The following is a 17,039-nucleotide window of genomic DNA, read 5'->3' as shown; positions in this document are numbered from 1 at the left end:
CTACAGCAACAGGCTTGTTGATCAGCCTGGGGGTCACTACAGCAACAGGCTTGTTGATCAGCCTGGGGGTCACTACAGCAACAGGCTTGTTGATCTGCCTGGGGGTCACTACAGCAACAGGCTTGTTGATCTGCCTGGGGGTCACTACAGCAACAGGCTTGTTGATCTGCCTGGGGGTCACTACAGCAACAGGCTTGTTGATCTGCCTGGGGGTCACTACAGCAACAGGCTTGTTGATCTGCCTGGGGGTCACTACAGCAACAGGCTTGTTGATCTGCCTGGGGGTCACTACAGCAACAGGCTTGTTGATCTGCCTGGGGGTCACTACAGCAACAGGCTTGTTGATCTGCCTGGGGGTCACTACAGCAACAGGCTTGTTGATCAGCCTGGGGGTCACTACAGCAACAGGCTTGTTGATCAGCCTGGGGGTCACTACAGCAACAGGCTTGTTGATCTGCCTGGGGGTCACTACAGCAACAGGCTTGTTGATCTGCCTGGGGGTCACTACAGCAACAGGCTTGTTGATCAGCCTGGGGGTCACTACAGCAACAGGCTTGTTGATCTGCCTGGGGGTCACTACAGCAACAGGCTTGTTGATCTGCCTGGGGGTCACTACAGCAACAGGCTTGTTGATCTGCCTGGGGGTCACTACAGCAACAGGCTTGTTGATCAGCCTGGGGGTCACTACAGCAACAGGCTTGTTGATCAGCCTGGGGGTCACTACAGCAACAGGCTTGTTGATCAGCCTGGGGGTCACTACAGCAACAGGCTTGTTGATCAGCCTGGGGGTCACTACAGCAACCTGATCAGCCTGGGGGTCACTACAGCAACAGGCTTGTTGATCTGCCTGGGGGTCACTACAGCAACAGGCTTGTTGATCTGCCTGGGGGTCACTACAGCAACAGGCTTGTTGATCAGCCTGGGGGTCACTACAGCAACAGGCTTGTTGATCAGCCTGGGGGTCACTACAGCAACCTGATCAGCCTGGGGGTCACTACAGCAACAGGCTTGTTGATCAGCCTGGGGGTCACTACAGCAACAGGCTTGTTGATCAGCCTGGGGGTCACTACAGCAACAGGCTTGTTGATCAGCCTGGGGGTCACTACAGCAACAGGCTTGTTGATCTGCCTGGGGGTCACTACAGCAACAGGCTTGTTGATCTGCCTGGGGGTCACTACAGCAACAGGCTTGTTGATCAGCCTGGGGGTCACTACAGCAACAGGCTTGTTGATCTGCCTGGGGGTCACTACAGCAACAGGCTTGTTGATCAGCCTGGGGGTCACTACAGCAACAGGCTTGTTGATCTGCCTGGGGGTCACTACAGCAACAGGCTTGTTGATCTGCCTGGGGGTCACTACAGCAACCTGATCAGCCTGGGGGTCACTACAGCAACAGGGTTGTTGATCTGCCTGGGGGTCACTACAGCAACAGGCTTGTTGATCAGCCTGGGGGTCACTACAGCAACCTGATCTGCCTGGGGGTCACTACAGCAACAGGCTTGTTGATCTGCCTGGGGGTCACTACAGCAACAGGCTTGTTGATCAGCCTGGGGGTCACTACAGCAACAGGCTTGTTGGTCTGCCTGGGGGTCACTACAGCAACAGGCTTGTTGATCAGCCTGGGGGTCACTACAGCAACAGGCTTGTTGATCTGCCTGGGGGTCACTACAGCAACAGGCTTGTTGATCAGCCTGGGGGTCACTACAGCAACCTGATCTGCCTGGGGGTCACTACAGCAACAGGCTTGTTGATCAGCCTGGGGGTCACGACAGCAACAGGCTTGTTGATCTGCCTGGGGGTCACTACAGCAACAGGCTTGTTGATCTGCCTGGGGGTCACTACAGCAACAGGCTTGTTGATCTGCCTGGGGGTCACTACAGCAACAGGCTTGTTGATCTTCCTGGGGGTCACTACAGCAACAGGCTTGTTGATCTGCCTGGGGGTCACTACAGCAACAGGCTTGTTGATCTGCCTGGGGGTCACTACAGCAACAGGCTTGTTGATCTGCCTGGGGGTCACTACAGCAACAGGCTTGTTGATCTGCCTGGGGGGTCACTACAGCAACAGGCTTGTTGATCTGCCTGGGGGTCACTACAGCAACAGGCTTGTTGATCTGCCTGGGGGTCACTACAGCAACAGGCTTGTTGATCTGCCTGGGGGTCACTACAGCAACAGGCTTGTTGATCAGCCTGGGGGTCACTACAGCAACAGGCTTGTTGATCTGCCTGGGGGTCACTACAGCAACAGGCTTGTTGATCTGCCTGGGGGTCACTACAGCAACAGGCTTGTTGATCTGCCTGGGGGTCACTACAGCAACAGGCTTGTTGATCAGCCTGGGGGTCACTACAGCAACAGGCTTGTTGATCAGCCTGGGGGTCACTACAGCAACAGGCTTGTTGATCTGCCTGGGGGTCACTACAGCAACAGGCTTGTTGATCTGCCTGGGGGTCACTACAGCAACAGGCTTGTTGATCTGCCTGGGGGTCACTACAGCAACAGGCTTGTTGATCAGCCTGGGGGTCACTACAGCAACAGGCTTGTTGATCTGCCTGGGGGTCACTACAGCAACAGGCTTGTTGATCAGCCTGGGGGTCACTACAGCAACAGGCTTGTTGATCTGCCTGGGGGTCACTACAGCAACAGGCTTGTTGATCTGCCTGGGGGTCACTACAGCAACAGGCTTGTTGATCTGCCTGGGGGTCACTACAGCAACAGGCTTGTTGATCAGCCTGGGGGTCACTACAGCAACAGGCTTGTTGATCTGCCTGGGGGTCACTACAGCAACAGGCTTGTTGATCAGCCTGGGGGTCACTACAGCAACAGGCTTGTTGATCAGCCTGGGGGTCACTACAGCAACAGGCTTGTTGATCAGCCTGGGGGTCACTACAGCAACAGGCTTGTTGATCAGCCTGGGGGTCACTACAGCAACAGGCTTGTTGATCTGCCTGGGGGTCACTACAGCAACAGGCTTGTTGATCTGCCTGGGGGTCACTACAGCAACAGGCTTGTTGATCTGCCTGGGGGTCACTACAGCAACAGGCTTGTTGATCAGCCTGGGGGTCACTACAGCAACAGGCTTGTTGATCAGCCTGGGGGTCACTACAGCAACAGGCTTGTTGATCTGCCTGGGGGTCACTACAGCAACAGGCTTGTTGATCTGCCTGGGGTCACTACAGCAACAGGCTTGTTGATCTGCCTGGGGGTCACTACAGCAACAGGCTTGTTGATCAGCCTGGGGGTCACTACAGCAACAGGCTTGTTGATCTGCCTGGGGGTCACTACAGCAACAGGCTTGTTGATCAGCCTGGGGGTCACTACAGCAACAGGCTTGTTGATCAGCCTGGGGGTCACTACAGCAACAGGCTTGTTGATCAGCCTGGGGGTCACTACAGCAACAGGCTTGTTGATCAGCCTGGGGTCACTACAGCAACAGGCTTGTTGATCTGCCTGGGGGTCACTACAGCAACAGGCTTGTTGATCTGCCTGGGGGTCACTACAGCAACAGGCTTGTTGATCTGCCTGGGGGTCACTACAGCAACAGGCTTGTTGATCAGCCTGGGGGTCACTACAGCAACAGGCTTGTTGATCAGCCTGGGGGTCACTACAGCAACAGGCTTGTTGATCAGCCTGGGGGTCACTACAGCAACAGGCTTGTTGATCTGCCTGGGGGTCACTACAGCAACAGGCTTGTTGATCTGCCTGGGGGTCACTACAGCAACAGGCTTGTTGATCTGCCTGGGGGTCACTACAGCAACAGGCTTGTTGATCAGCCTGGGGGTCACTACAGCAACAGGCTTGTTGATCAGCCTGGGGGTCACTACAGCAACAGGCTTGTTGATCAGCCTGGGGGTCACTACAGCAACAGGCTTGTTGATCTGCCTGGGGGTCACTACAGCAACAGGCTTGTTGATCAGCCTGGGGGTCACTACAGCAACAGGCTTGTTGATCAGCCTGGGGGTCACTACAGCAACAGGCTTGTTACTTCTATGTGATATTAGCTTTTCTGCATGATGAAAATGGAGCTGTGTGTGTTGTAATGTGTGTTGTACTGTGTGTTGTAATGTGTGTTTTACTGTGTGTTGTAATGTGTGTTGTAATGTGTGTTGTACTGTGTGTTGTAATGTGTGTTGTAATGTGTGTTGTAATGTGTGTTGTAATGTGTGTTTTATTGTGTGTTGTAATGTGTGTTGTAATGTGTGTTGTAATGTGTGTTGTAATGTGTGTTGTAATGTGTGTTTTACTGTGTGTTGTAATGTGTGTTGTAATGTGTGTTGTAATGTGTGTTGTAATGTGTGTTGTAATGTGTGTTTTACTGTGTGTCGTAATGTGTGTTGTAATGTGTGTTGTAATGTGTGTTGTAATGTGTGTTTTACTGTGTGTTGTAATGTGTGTTGTAATGTGTGTTGTAATGTGTGTTGTAATGTGTGTTGTAATGTGTGTTTTACTGTGTGTTGTAATGTGTGTTGTAATGTGTGTTTTATTGTGTGTTGTAATGTGTGTTTTACTGTGTTTGTCCAGGGATCCACAGGTTTCTGAAGGAGACGGTACGTAGCTGTGTGAAGAAGGGTTTTGTCCAGACTCTACTGGGCCGGAGGAGATACCTACCTAACATCACCAACACCAACACCTACACCAGAACACACGTATGTAGCTAACACCAACACCTACACCAGAACACACGTATGTAGCTAACACCAACACCTACACCAGAACACACGTATGTAGCTAACACCAACACCTACACCAGAACACACGTATGTAGCTAACACCAACACCTACACCAGAACACACGTATGTAGCTAACACCAACACCTACACCAGAACACACGTATGTAGCTAACACCTACACCTACACCTACACCAGAACACACGTATGTAGCTAACACCAACACCTACACCAGAACACACGTATGTAGCTAACACCAACACCTACACCAGAACACACGTATGTAGCTAACACCAACACCTACACCAGAACACACGTATGTAGCCAACACCAACACCTACACCAGAACACACGTATGTAGCTAACACCTACACCAGAACACACGTATATAGCCAACACCAGAACACACGTATGTAGCTAACACCCACACCAGAACACACGTATGTAGCCAACACCAACACCTACACCAGAACACACGTATGTAGCTAACACCAACACCTACACCAGAACACACGTATGTAGCTAACACCCACACCAGAACACACGTATGTAGCCAACACCAACACCTACACCAGAACACACGTATGTAGCTAACACCAACACCAGAACACACGTATGTAGCTAACACCCACACCAGAACACACGTATGTAGCTAACACCAACACCAGAACACGCGTATATAGCTAACACCAACACCAGAACACACGTATGTAGCTAATACCAACACCTACACCAGAACACACGTATGTAGCTAACACCAACACCAGAACACACGTATGTAGCTAATACCAACACCTACACCAGAACACACGTATGTAGCTAACACCTACACCTACACCAGAACACACGTTTGTAGCTAACACCAACACCAGAACACACGTATATAGCTAACACCAACACCAGAACACACGTATGTAGCTAACACCAACACCTACACCAGAACACACGTATGTAGCTAACACCAACACCTACACCAGAACACACGTTTGTAGCTAACACCTACAGCAGAACACACGTATGTAGCTAACACCAACACCAGAACACACATATGTAGCTAACACCAACACCAGAACACACGTATATAGCTAACACCAACACCAGAACACACGTATGTAGCTAATACCAACACCAGAACACACGTATGTAGCTAACACCAACACCAGAACACACTTATGTAGCCAACACCAACACCAGAACACACGTATATAGCTAACACCAACACCAGAACACACGTATGTAGCTAATACCAACACCAGAACACACGTATGTAGCTAACACCAACACCAGAACACACGTATGTAGCTAATACCAACACCAGAACACACGTATGTAGCTAACACCAACACCAGAACACACTTATGTAGCCAACACCAACACCAGAACACACGTATGTAGCTAACACCAACATCTACACCAGGATTTATTACACACAATGTATTTGTATTTATTAAGGATCCCCATTAGTTCCTGCCAAGGCAGCAGCTACTCTTCCTGGGGTTTATTATGGATCCCCATTAGTTCCTGCCAAGGCAGCAGCTACTCTTCCTGGGGTTTATTATGGATCCCCATTAGTTCCTGCCAAGGCAGCAGCTGCTCTTCCTGGGGTTTATTATGGATCCCCATTAGTTCCTGCCAAGGCAGCAGCTACTCTTCCTGGGGTTTATTATGGATCCCCATTAGTTCCTGCCAAGGCAGCAGCTACTCTTCCTGGGGTTTATTATGGATCCCCATTAGTTCCTGCCAAGGCAGCAGCTACTCTTCCTGGGGTTTATTAGGGATCCCCATTAGCGGTTGCCAAGGCAGCAGCTACTCTTCCTGGGGTTTATTATGGATCCCCATTAGTTCCTGCCAAGGCAGCAGCTACTCTTCCTGGGGTTTATTATGGATCCCCATTAGTTCCTGCCAAGGCAGCAGCTACTCTTCCTGGGGTTTATTATGGATCCCCATTAGTTCCTGTCAAGGCAGCAGCTACTCTTCCTGGGGTTTATTATGGATCCCCATTAGTTCCTGCCAAGGCAGCAGCTACTCTTCCTGGGGTTTATTATGGATCCCCATTAGTTCCTGCCAAGGCAGCAGCTACTCTTCCTGGGGTTTATTATGGATCCCCATTAGTTCCTGCCAAGGCAGCAGCTACTCTTCCTGGGGTTTATTATGGATCCCCATTAGTTCCTGCCAAGGCAGCAGCTACTCTTCCTGGGGTTTATGATGGATCCCCATTAGTTCCTGCCAAGGCAGCAGCTACTCTTCCTGGGGTTTATTATGGATCCCCATTAGTTCCTGCCAAGGCAGCAGCTACTCTTCCTGGGGTTTATTATGGATCCCCATTAGTTCCTGCCAAGGCAGCAGCTACTCTTCCTGGGGTTTATGATGGATCCCCATTAGTTCCTGCCAAGGCAGCAGCTACTCTTCCTGGGGTTTATTATGGATCCCCATTAGTTCCTGCCAAGGCAGCAGCTACTCTTCCTGGGGTCCAGCAACATTAAGGCAGTAATATACAATTTACAATATAATAATAATAATAATATGCCATTTAGCAGACGCTTTTATCCAAAGCGACTTACAGTCATGCGTGCATACATTATTTATTTTTTTGTGTATGGGTGGTCCCGGGGATCGAACCCACTACAAGCGTCGTGCTCTACCAGCTGAGCTACAGAGGATATTACATTTCATAACACTCTACCATGCTATTGTTTGAGGAGAGTGCACAACAACAAAAAACTTATCACGGCACCTGGTTTGATACATTCACCTCTGAAGGTAAATAATGTACTTACATTCAGTAATCTTGCTCTGATTTGTCATCCTAAGGGTCCCAGAGATAAAATGTAGCATAGTTTTGTTTGATAAAATCAATTTTTATATTCAAATGTAGGAACTGGGTTCTACAGTTTGAACCCCTGCTGTCTCTGGCTCCACACCCACCCCGCCCGGCCATCTAGATGTGTGAAAGTTAGTGTATAAGCTAATGATCCATCATGTATGACATTCCTGGGAGTGTGTTACCATATTTTTTGTATGATCTCTATAGTTATGTACTTGAAAATGTATCAATTGACCAATTCGGCACATTTGGGCAGACTTGATACAAAATAGTCCAGTATTGCAATGGTTCACTGGATCAATCTGAAACTTTTGCACACACACTGCTCCCATCTAGTGGCCAAAATCTAAATTGCGCCTAAACTGCTATATTATATTGTGGCCTTTCAAAGATGATAAAACAAAAAGTAGAAAACGCATGTTTTTTTGTTTGTATTATCTTTTACCAGATCTAATGTGTTATATTCTTCTACATTAATTTCACATTTCCACACACTTCAAAGTGTTTTCTTTCAAATGGTATCAAGAATATGCATATCCTTGCTTCCGGTCCTGAGCTACAGGCAGTTAGATTTGGGGATGTCATTTTAGGCGAAAATTTAAAAAAAGGGTCAGATCCTTAGAGGTTAAGATATGAAGGTCAGTCAATCCGGAATTCTTCAAGAGCAGTCGCAAAAACCATCAAGCGCTATGATGAAACTGGCTCTCATGAGGACCGCCACAGGAAAGGAAGACCTAGAGTTACCTCTGCTGCAGAGGATAAGTTCATTAGAGTTACCAGCCTCAGAAATCGGCAATTACCTGCACCTCAGATTGCATCCCAAATAAATGCTTCACAGAGTTCAAGTAACAGACACATCTCAACATCAACTGTTCAGAGGAGACTGCGTGAATCAGGCCTTCATGGTCGAATTGCTGCAAAGAAACCACTTCTAAAGGACATCAATAAGAAGAAGAGACTTGTTTGGGCAAAGAAACATGAGCAATGGACATTAGACCGGTGCAAATCTGTCCTTTGGTCTGATGAGTCCAAATTTGAGATCAGCGTGTCTTTGTGAAACGCAGAGTAGGTGAACGGATGATCTCCGCATGTGTGGTTCCCACCGTAAAGCATGGAGGAGGTGGTGTGATGGTGTGGGGGTGCTTTGCTGGTGACACTGTCTGTGATTTATTTAGAATTCAAGGCCCACTTAACCAGCATGGCTACCACAGCATTCTGCAGCGATACGCCATCCCATCTGGTTTGAGCTTAGTGGGACTATCATTTGTTTGTCAACAGGACAATGACCCAAAACGCACCTCCAGGCTGTGTAAGGGCTATTTGACCGTGAAGGAGAGTGATGGAGTGCTGCATCAGATGACCTGGCCTCCACAATCACCCGACCTCAACCCAATTGAGATGGTTTGGGATAAGTTGGACCGCAGAGTGAAGGAAAAGCAATGGTCAATCTCTCCTCCACTTTGAGCAATGAGAGACTTACATGCATATCATTAATGTTAGCTCTCCGTGTACTTTTAAGTGCCAGCCATGCTGCCCTGTTCTGAGACAATTGCAATTTTCCTAAGTCCCTCTTTGTGGCACCTGACCACACGACTGAACAGTAGTCTCCGTGAGACAAAACTAGGGCCTGTAGGACCTGCCTTGTTGATAGTGTTGTTAAAAAGGCAGACAGCACTTTATTATGGACAGACTTCTCCCCATCTTAGCTACTGTTGTATCAATATGTTTGGACCATGACAGTTAACAATCCAGCGTTACTCCAGCAGTTTAGTCACCTAAATTTGCTCAATTTCCACATTATTTAGTACAGGATTTAGTTGAGGTTTAGGGTTTAGTGAATGATTTGTCCCAAATACAATGCTTTTAGTTTTTGAAATATTTAGGACTAACTTATTCCTTGCCACCCATTCTGAAACTAACTGCAGCTCTTTGTTAAGTGTTGCAGTCATTTCAGTCACTGTAGTAGCTGATGTGTATAGTGTTGAGTCATCCGCATACATAGACACACTGGCTTTACTCAAAGCCAGTGGCATGTCGTTAGTAAAGATTGAAAAGAGTAAGGGGCCTTGACAGCTGCCCTGGGGAATTCCTGATTCTACCTGGATTATGTTGGAGAGGCTTCCATTAAAGAACACCCTCTGTGTTCTGTTAGACAGGTAACTCTGTATCCACATTATAGCAGGGGGAGTAAAGCCATAACACATACGTTTTTCCAGCAGCAGACTATGATCGATAATGTCAAAAGCCGCACTGAAGTCTAACAAAACAGCTCCCACAATCTTTTATCATCAATTTCTCTCAGCCAATCATCAGTCATTTGTGTAAGTGCTGTGCTTGTTGAATGTCCTTCCCTATAAGCGTGCTGAAAATCTGTTGTCAATTTGTTTACTGTAAAATAGCATTGTATCTGGTCAAACACCATTTCTTCCAGAAGTTTACTAAGGGTTGGTAACAGGCTGATTGGTCGGCTGTTTGAGCCAGTAAAGGGGGCTCTACTATTCTTGGGTAGCGGAATGACTTTAGCTTCCCTCCAGGCCTGAGGGCACACACTTTTTTAAATTGAACCTATGGCAAATAGGAGTGGCGATATCATCCGCCATTATCCTCAGTAATTTTCCATCCAAGTTGTCAGACCCCGGTGGCTTGTCATTGTTGATAGACAACAATCATTATTTCACCTCTTTCACACTCACTTTACGGAATTCAACATTACAATGCTTGTCTTTCACAATTTGATCAGTTATACTTGGATGTGTAGTGTCAGCGTTTGTTGCTGGCATGTCATGCCTAAATTTTCTAATCTTGCCAATGACAAATATCATTGAAGTAATTGGCAATATCAGTGGGTTTTGTGATGAGCCATCTGATTCAATGAATGATGGAGCTGAGTTTGCCTTTTTGCCCAAAATGTCATTTAATATTTTTTATTTATTCAGTTTAGTCACTTGATTTCTCAAATTGCAGTACATTTGCCAATCGGTTGTGCTGCCAGACTTGTTTGCCATTCCTTTTGCCTCATCCCTCTCAACCATACCATTTTTCAATTCCTCATCAATCCACTGGGATTTAACAGTTTTTACAGTCATTTTCTTAATGGGTGCATGCTTATTAGTAACTGGGATGAGCAATTTCATAAATGTGTCAAGTGCAGCGTCTGGTTGCTCCTCATTACACACCACAGACCAGCAAATATTATTTACATCAACAACATAGAAATCATTACAAAACGTATTGTATGACCTCTTATACACTATATTAGGCCCAGCCTTTGGAACTTTGGTTTTCCTAGATATGGATACTATATTGTGATCACTACATCCGATGGATTTGGATACTGCTTTAAAGCAGATTTCTGCAGCATTAGTAAAGATATGATCAATACATGTTGATGATTTCATTACTATGCTGTTTGTAACTACCCTGGTAGGTTGACTGATAACCTGAACCAGGTTGCAGGCACTGGTTACAGTTTGAAGCTTTCTCTTGAGTGGGCAGCTTGATGAAAGCCAGTCAATATTTAAATCACCCAGAAAATATACCTCTGTTGATATCACATCCATTATCAAGCATTTCACACATGTTATCCAGATACTGACTGTTAGCACTTGGTGGTCTATAGCAGCTTCCCACCAGAATGGGCTTTAGGTGAGGCAGATGAACCTGTAGCCATATTACTTCAACAGTATTTAACATGAAATCGTCTCTAAGCTTTACAGGAATGTGGTTCTGAATATAAACAGCAACACCTCCACCATTTGCATTTCTATCTTTTCTGTAGATGTTATAACCTTGTATTGCTACCACTGTATCATCAAAGGTATTATCTAAGTGAGTTTCAGAGATCGTCAGAATATGAATGTCATCTGTTACTAGCAAATTATTGATTTCATGAACCTTGTTTTTTAATCTACATATGTTAACGTGGGCAATTATTTGCACTTTTCTGGGATGCTTGATTGTTTTCATTGCTTTACTGGGAAGCTTAGCAGAGGTAGACATGCTCATGTTATTTATGTTAGTGCACGGTGAGCTGCACACACCACTTCAGTGCTAACAGTATAAATCTGGTTCATAGGAACATGATTACTGCATCCAATAGCTGTAGGATCAGCAGAGGCATTCAGGGCAGTTAGAGGGACATAAATTAAGTTACTGACATTGTGTCTTCCAACGCCCCTGGGATAATGTACATTTTGATGCAGCATTATGACAACTCAACGATACAATGGTAGGGATTAACTGAGCTGGGCTTCGGTCATATACAGTAACGTGTGTTTAGAACAGTGTTACCGGTGTGTTACTAAGTTGTGTGTGTTACCTGTGTGTGTGTTACTAAGTTGTGTGTTACCCTCTCCTCCAGGCGGAGCGTCAGGCTGTTAACACGACAGTCCAGGGATCAGCTGCTGACATCGTCAAACTGGCTACTGTCAACATCCAAAAATGTCTTAGAGACACCTACCCTACTGCCCCTCTCTCACACCAACACACTAACACAGGTAACTACCCTACTGCCCCTCTCTCACACCAACACACTAACACAGGTAACTACCCTACTGCCCCTCTCTCACACCAACACACTAACACAGGTAACTACCCTACTGCCCCTCTCTCACACCAACACACTAACACAGGTAACTACCCTACTGCCCCTCTCTCACACCAACACACTAACACAGGTAACTACCCTACTGCCCCTCTCTCACACCAACACACCAACACAGGTACCTACCCTACTGCCCCTCTCTCACACCAACACACTAACACAGGTAACTACCCTACTGCCCCTCTCTCACACCAACACACTAACACAGGTAACTACCCTACTGCCCCTCTCTCACACCAACACACTAACACAGGTAACTACCCTACTGCCCCTCTCTCACACCAACACACTAACACAGGTAACTACCCTACTGCCCCTCTCTCACACCAACACACCAACACAGGTACCTACCCTACTGCCCCTCTCTCACACCAACACACTAACACAGGTAACTACCCTACTGCCCCTCTCTCACACCAACACACTAACACAGGTAACTACCCTACTGCCCCTCTCTCACACCAACACACTAACACAGGTAACTACCCTACTGCCCCTCTCACACCAACACACTAACACAGGTAACTACCCTACTGCCCCTCTCTCACACCAACACACTAACACAGGTACCTACCCTACTGCCCCTCTCTCACACCAACACACTAACACAGGTAACTACCCTACTGCCCCTCTCTCACACCAACACACTAACACAGGTAACTACCCTACTGCCCCTCTCTCACACCAACACACTAACACAGGTAACTACCCTACTGCCCCTCTCTCACACCAACACACTAACACAGGTAACTACCCTACTGCCCCTCTCTCACACCAACACACTAACACAGGTAACTACCCTACTGCCCCTCTCTCACACCAACACACTAACACAGGTAACTACCCTACTGCCCCTCTCTCACACCAACACACTAACACAGGTAACTACCCTACTGCCCCTCTCTCACACCAACACACTAACACAGGTAACTACCCTACTGCCCCTCTCTCACACCAACACACTAACACAGGTAACACCAACACACACCAACACACACCTACCTTACTGCCTCACACACACCTAATTACTTTGCTGTGCGACGTGGAATTTTCATTTGGGAGCACCTGTGGCCTAGAAAAAAATGGCCCAGATGATAATGAATGATTACTTCACTGTACCACAGCCTATGGGGGCCATAGTGAATACGCTGAGCTCTGCTGCACCACAGCCTCTGGGGGCCATAGTGAATACGCTGAGCTCTGCTGCACCACAGCCTCTGGGGGCCATAGTGAATACGCTGAGCTCTGCTGCACCACAGCCTCTGGGGGTCATAGTGAATACGCTGAGCTCTGCTGCACCACAGCCTCTGGGGGTCATAGTGAATACACTGAGCTCTGCTGCACCACAGCCTCTGGGGGCCATAGTGAATACGCTGAGCTCTGCTGCACCACAGCCTCTGGGGGCCATAGTGAATACGCTGAGCTCTGCTGCACCACAGCCTCTGGGGGTCATAGTGAATACGCTGAGCTCTGCTGCACCACAGCCTCTGGGGGCCATAGTGAATACGCTGAGCTCTGCTGCACCACAGCCTCTGGGGGCCATAGTGAATACGCTGAGCTCTGCTGCACCACAGCCTCTGGGGGTCATAGTGAATACGCTGAGCTCTGCTGCACCACAGCCTCTGGGGGTCATAGTGAAAATGCTGAGCTCTGCTGCACCACAGCCTCTGGGGGCCATAGTGAATACGCTGAGCTCTGCTGCACCACAGCCTCTTGGGGTCATAGTGAATACGCTGAGCTCTGCTGCACCACAGCCTCTGGGGGCCATAGTGAATACGCTGAGCTCTGCTGCACCACAGCCTCTGGGGGTCATAGTGAATACGCTGAGCTCTGCTGCACCACAGCCTCTGGGGGTCATAGTGAATACGCTGAGCTCTGCTGCACCACAGCCTCTGGGGGTCATAGTGAATACGCTGAGCTCTGCTGCACCACAGCCTCTGGGGGGCATAGTGAATACGCTGAGCTCTGCTGCACCACAGCCTCTGGGGGTCATAGTGAATACGCTGAGCTCTGCTGCACCACAGCCTCTGGGGGGCATAGTGAATACGCTGAGCTCTGCTGCACCACAGCCTCTGGGGGGCATAGTGAATACGCTGAGCTCTGCTGCACCACAGCCTTTGGGGGTCATAGTGAATATGCTGAGCTCTGCTGCACCACAGCCTTTGGGGGTCATAGTGAATACGCTGTGTGAGACTACATGTTTCAACATAGAGCTCTGCCTAGGTGGCAGGGCATAGAGAGATTGGTACAGGTTGATAATGTATAGGTAATGTATTTTAGAGAGCTGTGGAAGGGTCATGTACAGTGTGTTCAGACCCCTCCTCAATCTACACACGATACCCCATAACGACAAAGCAAAAACAGGTTTTTAGACATTTTTGCAAATTCATAAGAAATCAAAAACAGATATCACATTTACATAAGTATTCAGACCATTTACTCAGTACTTTGTTGAAGCACCTTTGGCAGCGATTACAGCCTTGAGTCTTCTTGGGTATGACGCTACAAGCTTGGCACACCTGTATTTGGGGAGTTTCTCCCATTCTTCTCTGCAGATCCTCTCAAGCTCTGTCAGGTTGGATGGGGAGCGTCCAGAGATGTTTGATCGGGTTCAAGTCCAGGCTCTGGTTGGGCCACTCAAGGACATTCAGAGACTTGTCCCGAAGCCACGCCTGCGTTGTCTTGGCTGTGTGCTTAGTGTCGTTGTCCTGTTGGAAGGTGAACCTTCACACCAGTCTGAGGTCCTGAGCGCTCTGGAGCAGGTTTTCATCAAGGATCTCTCTGTACTTTGCGCCGTTCATCTTTCCCTCGATCCTGACTAGTCTCCTAGTCCCTGCCGCTGAAAAACATCCACACAGCATGATGCTGCCACCACCAGGGATTGTGGCAGGTTTCCTCCAGATGTGACGCTTGGCATTCAGGCCAAAGAGTTCAATCTTGGTTTCATCAGACCAGAGAATCTTGTTTCTCATGGTCAGAGTCCTTTAGGTGCCTTTTGGCAAACTCCAAGCGGGCTGTCATGTGCCTTTTACTGAGGAGTGGCTTCCGTCTGGCCACTCTACCATAAAGGCCTGATTGGTGGAGTGCTGCAGAGATGGTTGTCATTCTGGAAGGTTCTCCCATCTCCACAGAGGAACTCTGTCAGAGTGACCATCGGGTTCTTGGTCACCTCCCTGACTAAGGCCCTTATCCCCCGATTGCTCAGTTTGGCCGGGCGGCCAGCTCTAGGAAGAATCTTGGTGGTTCCAAACTTCTTCCATTTAAGAATGATGGAGGCCAATATGTTCTTGGGGACCTTCAATGCTGCAGGAAGTTTTTGGTGCCCTTCTCCAGATCTGTGCCTCGACACAATCCTGTCTCTGGAGTTCTATGGACAATTCCTTCGACCTCAAGGCTTGGTATTTGCTCTGACATGCACTTTCAACTGTGGGACGTTATATAGAAAGGTGTGTGCTTTTCCAAATCATGTCCAATCAATTGAATTTACCACAGGTGGACTCCAATCAAGTTGGAGAAACATCTCAAGGATGATCAATGGAAACAGGATGCACCTGAGCTCAATTTCAAGTCTCATAGCAAACGGTCTGAATACTTATGTAAATAAAGTATTAGTTTTTTATGTTTAATAAATGTGCAACATTTTCTAAAAACCTGTTTTCGCTTTGACATTATGGGGTATTGTGTGTAGATTCATGAGGGGGAAAAAGTATTTTAATTCATTTTAGAATAAGGCTGTAACGTAACAAAAGGGGAAGGGGTCTGAATACTTTCCGAACGCACTGTATTGTAAATAGTAGTGGCAGTGCAGTGGTACATATTGATAATGTATGTATTATATATTATAGAGAGTCGTGGCAGAGCAGTGGTACATATTGATAATGTATGTATTATAGAGAGTCGTGACAGAGCAGTGGTACATATTGATAATGTATGTATTATATATTATAGAGAGCCGTGGCAGAGCAGTGGTACATATTGATAATGTATGTATTATATATTATAGAGAGTCGTGGGCGTGGCAGAGCAGTGGTACATATTGATAATGTATGTATTATATATTATAGAGAGTCGTGGAAGAGCAGTGGTACATATTGATAATGTATGTATTATATATTATAGAGAGTCGTGGGCGTGGCAGAGCAGTGGTACATATTGATAATAAATGTATTATATATTATAGAGAGTCGTGGGCGTGGCAGAGCAGTGGTACATATTGATAATGTATTATATATTATAGAGAGTCGTGGGCGTGGCAGAGCAGTGGTACATATTGATAATGTATATATTATATATTATAGAGAGTCGTGGGCGTGGCAGAGCAGTTTCTCGTCGTGGGGCGTTTTTCATCCTGCAGCTTCATGATGAACTCATCTATGAGACCGCAGAGGAGGACCTCATACAGGTAACACTCTGACCTTTAACCCCTGACCTTATACAGGTAACACTCTGACCTTTAACCCCTGACCTCATACAGGTAACACTCTGACCTTTAACCCCTGGCCTCATACAGGTAACACTCTGACCTTTAACCCCTGGCCTTATACAGGTAACACTCTGACCTTTAACCCCTGGCCTCATACAGGTAACACTCTGACCTTTAACCCCTGGCCTTATACAGGTAACACTCTGACCTCATACAGGTAACACTCTGACCTTTAACCCCTGACCTTATACAGGTAACACTCTGACCTTTAACCCCTGACCTCATACAGGTAACACTCTGACCTTTAACCCCTGGCCTCATACAGGTAACACTCTGACCTTTAACCCCTGGCCTTATACAGGTAACACTCTGACCTTTAACCCCTGGCCTCATACAGGTAACACTCTGACCTTATACAGGTAACACTCTGACCTTTAACCCCTGGCCTTATACAGGTAACACTCTGACCTCATACAGGTAACACTCTGACCTTTAACCCCTGGCCTTATACAGGTTACACTCTG

General features: G+C 47.4%; 1 protein-coding gene across 1 annotated transcript in view; it reads left to right on the top strand.

The window, feature by feature from the left end:
* Nucleotides 1–17,039, top strand: part of polq (polymerase (DNA directed), theta) — a 119,378-nt gene that overhangs the window by 83,473 nt on the left and 18,866 nt on the right. The window contains exons 33-36 of the mRNA XM_045213510.1: nucleotides 4,518–4,642; nucleotides 11,850–11,985; nucleotides 16,096–16,118; nucleotides 16,393–16,494. Coding sequence (XP_045069445.1) covers nucleotides 4,518–4,642; nucleotides 11,850–11,985; nucleotides 16,096–16,118; nucleotides 16,393–16,494 — 386 coding nt within the window. The remainder of the gene's footprint in view (nucleotides 1–4,517; nucleotides 4,643–11,849; nucleotides 11,986–16,095; nucleotides 16,119–16,392; nucleotides 16,495–17,039) is intronic.

Source organism: Coregonus clupeaformis, unplaced genomic scaffold (assembly GCF_020615455.1).
Source record: "Coregonus clupeaformis isolate EN_2021a unplaced genomic scaffold, ASM2061545v1 scaf0117, whole genome shotgun sequence".
Taxonomy (NCBI): domain Eukaryota; kingdom Metazoa; phylum Chordata; class Actinopteri; order Salmoniformes; family Salmonidae; genus Coregonus; species Coregonus clupeaformis.
The sequence above is the reverse complement of the archived record's forward strand: the minus strand, read 5'-3'. Positions and strand labels throughout refer to the sequence as shown.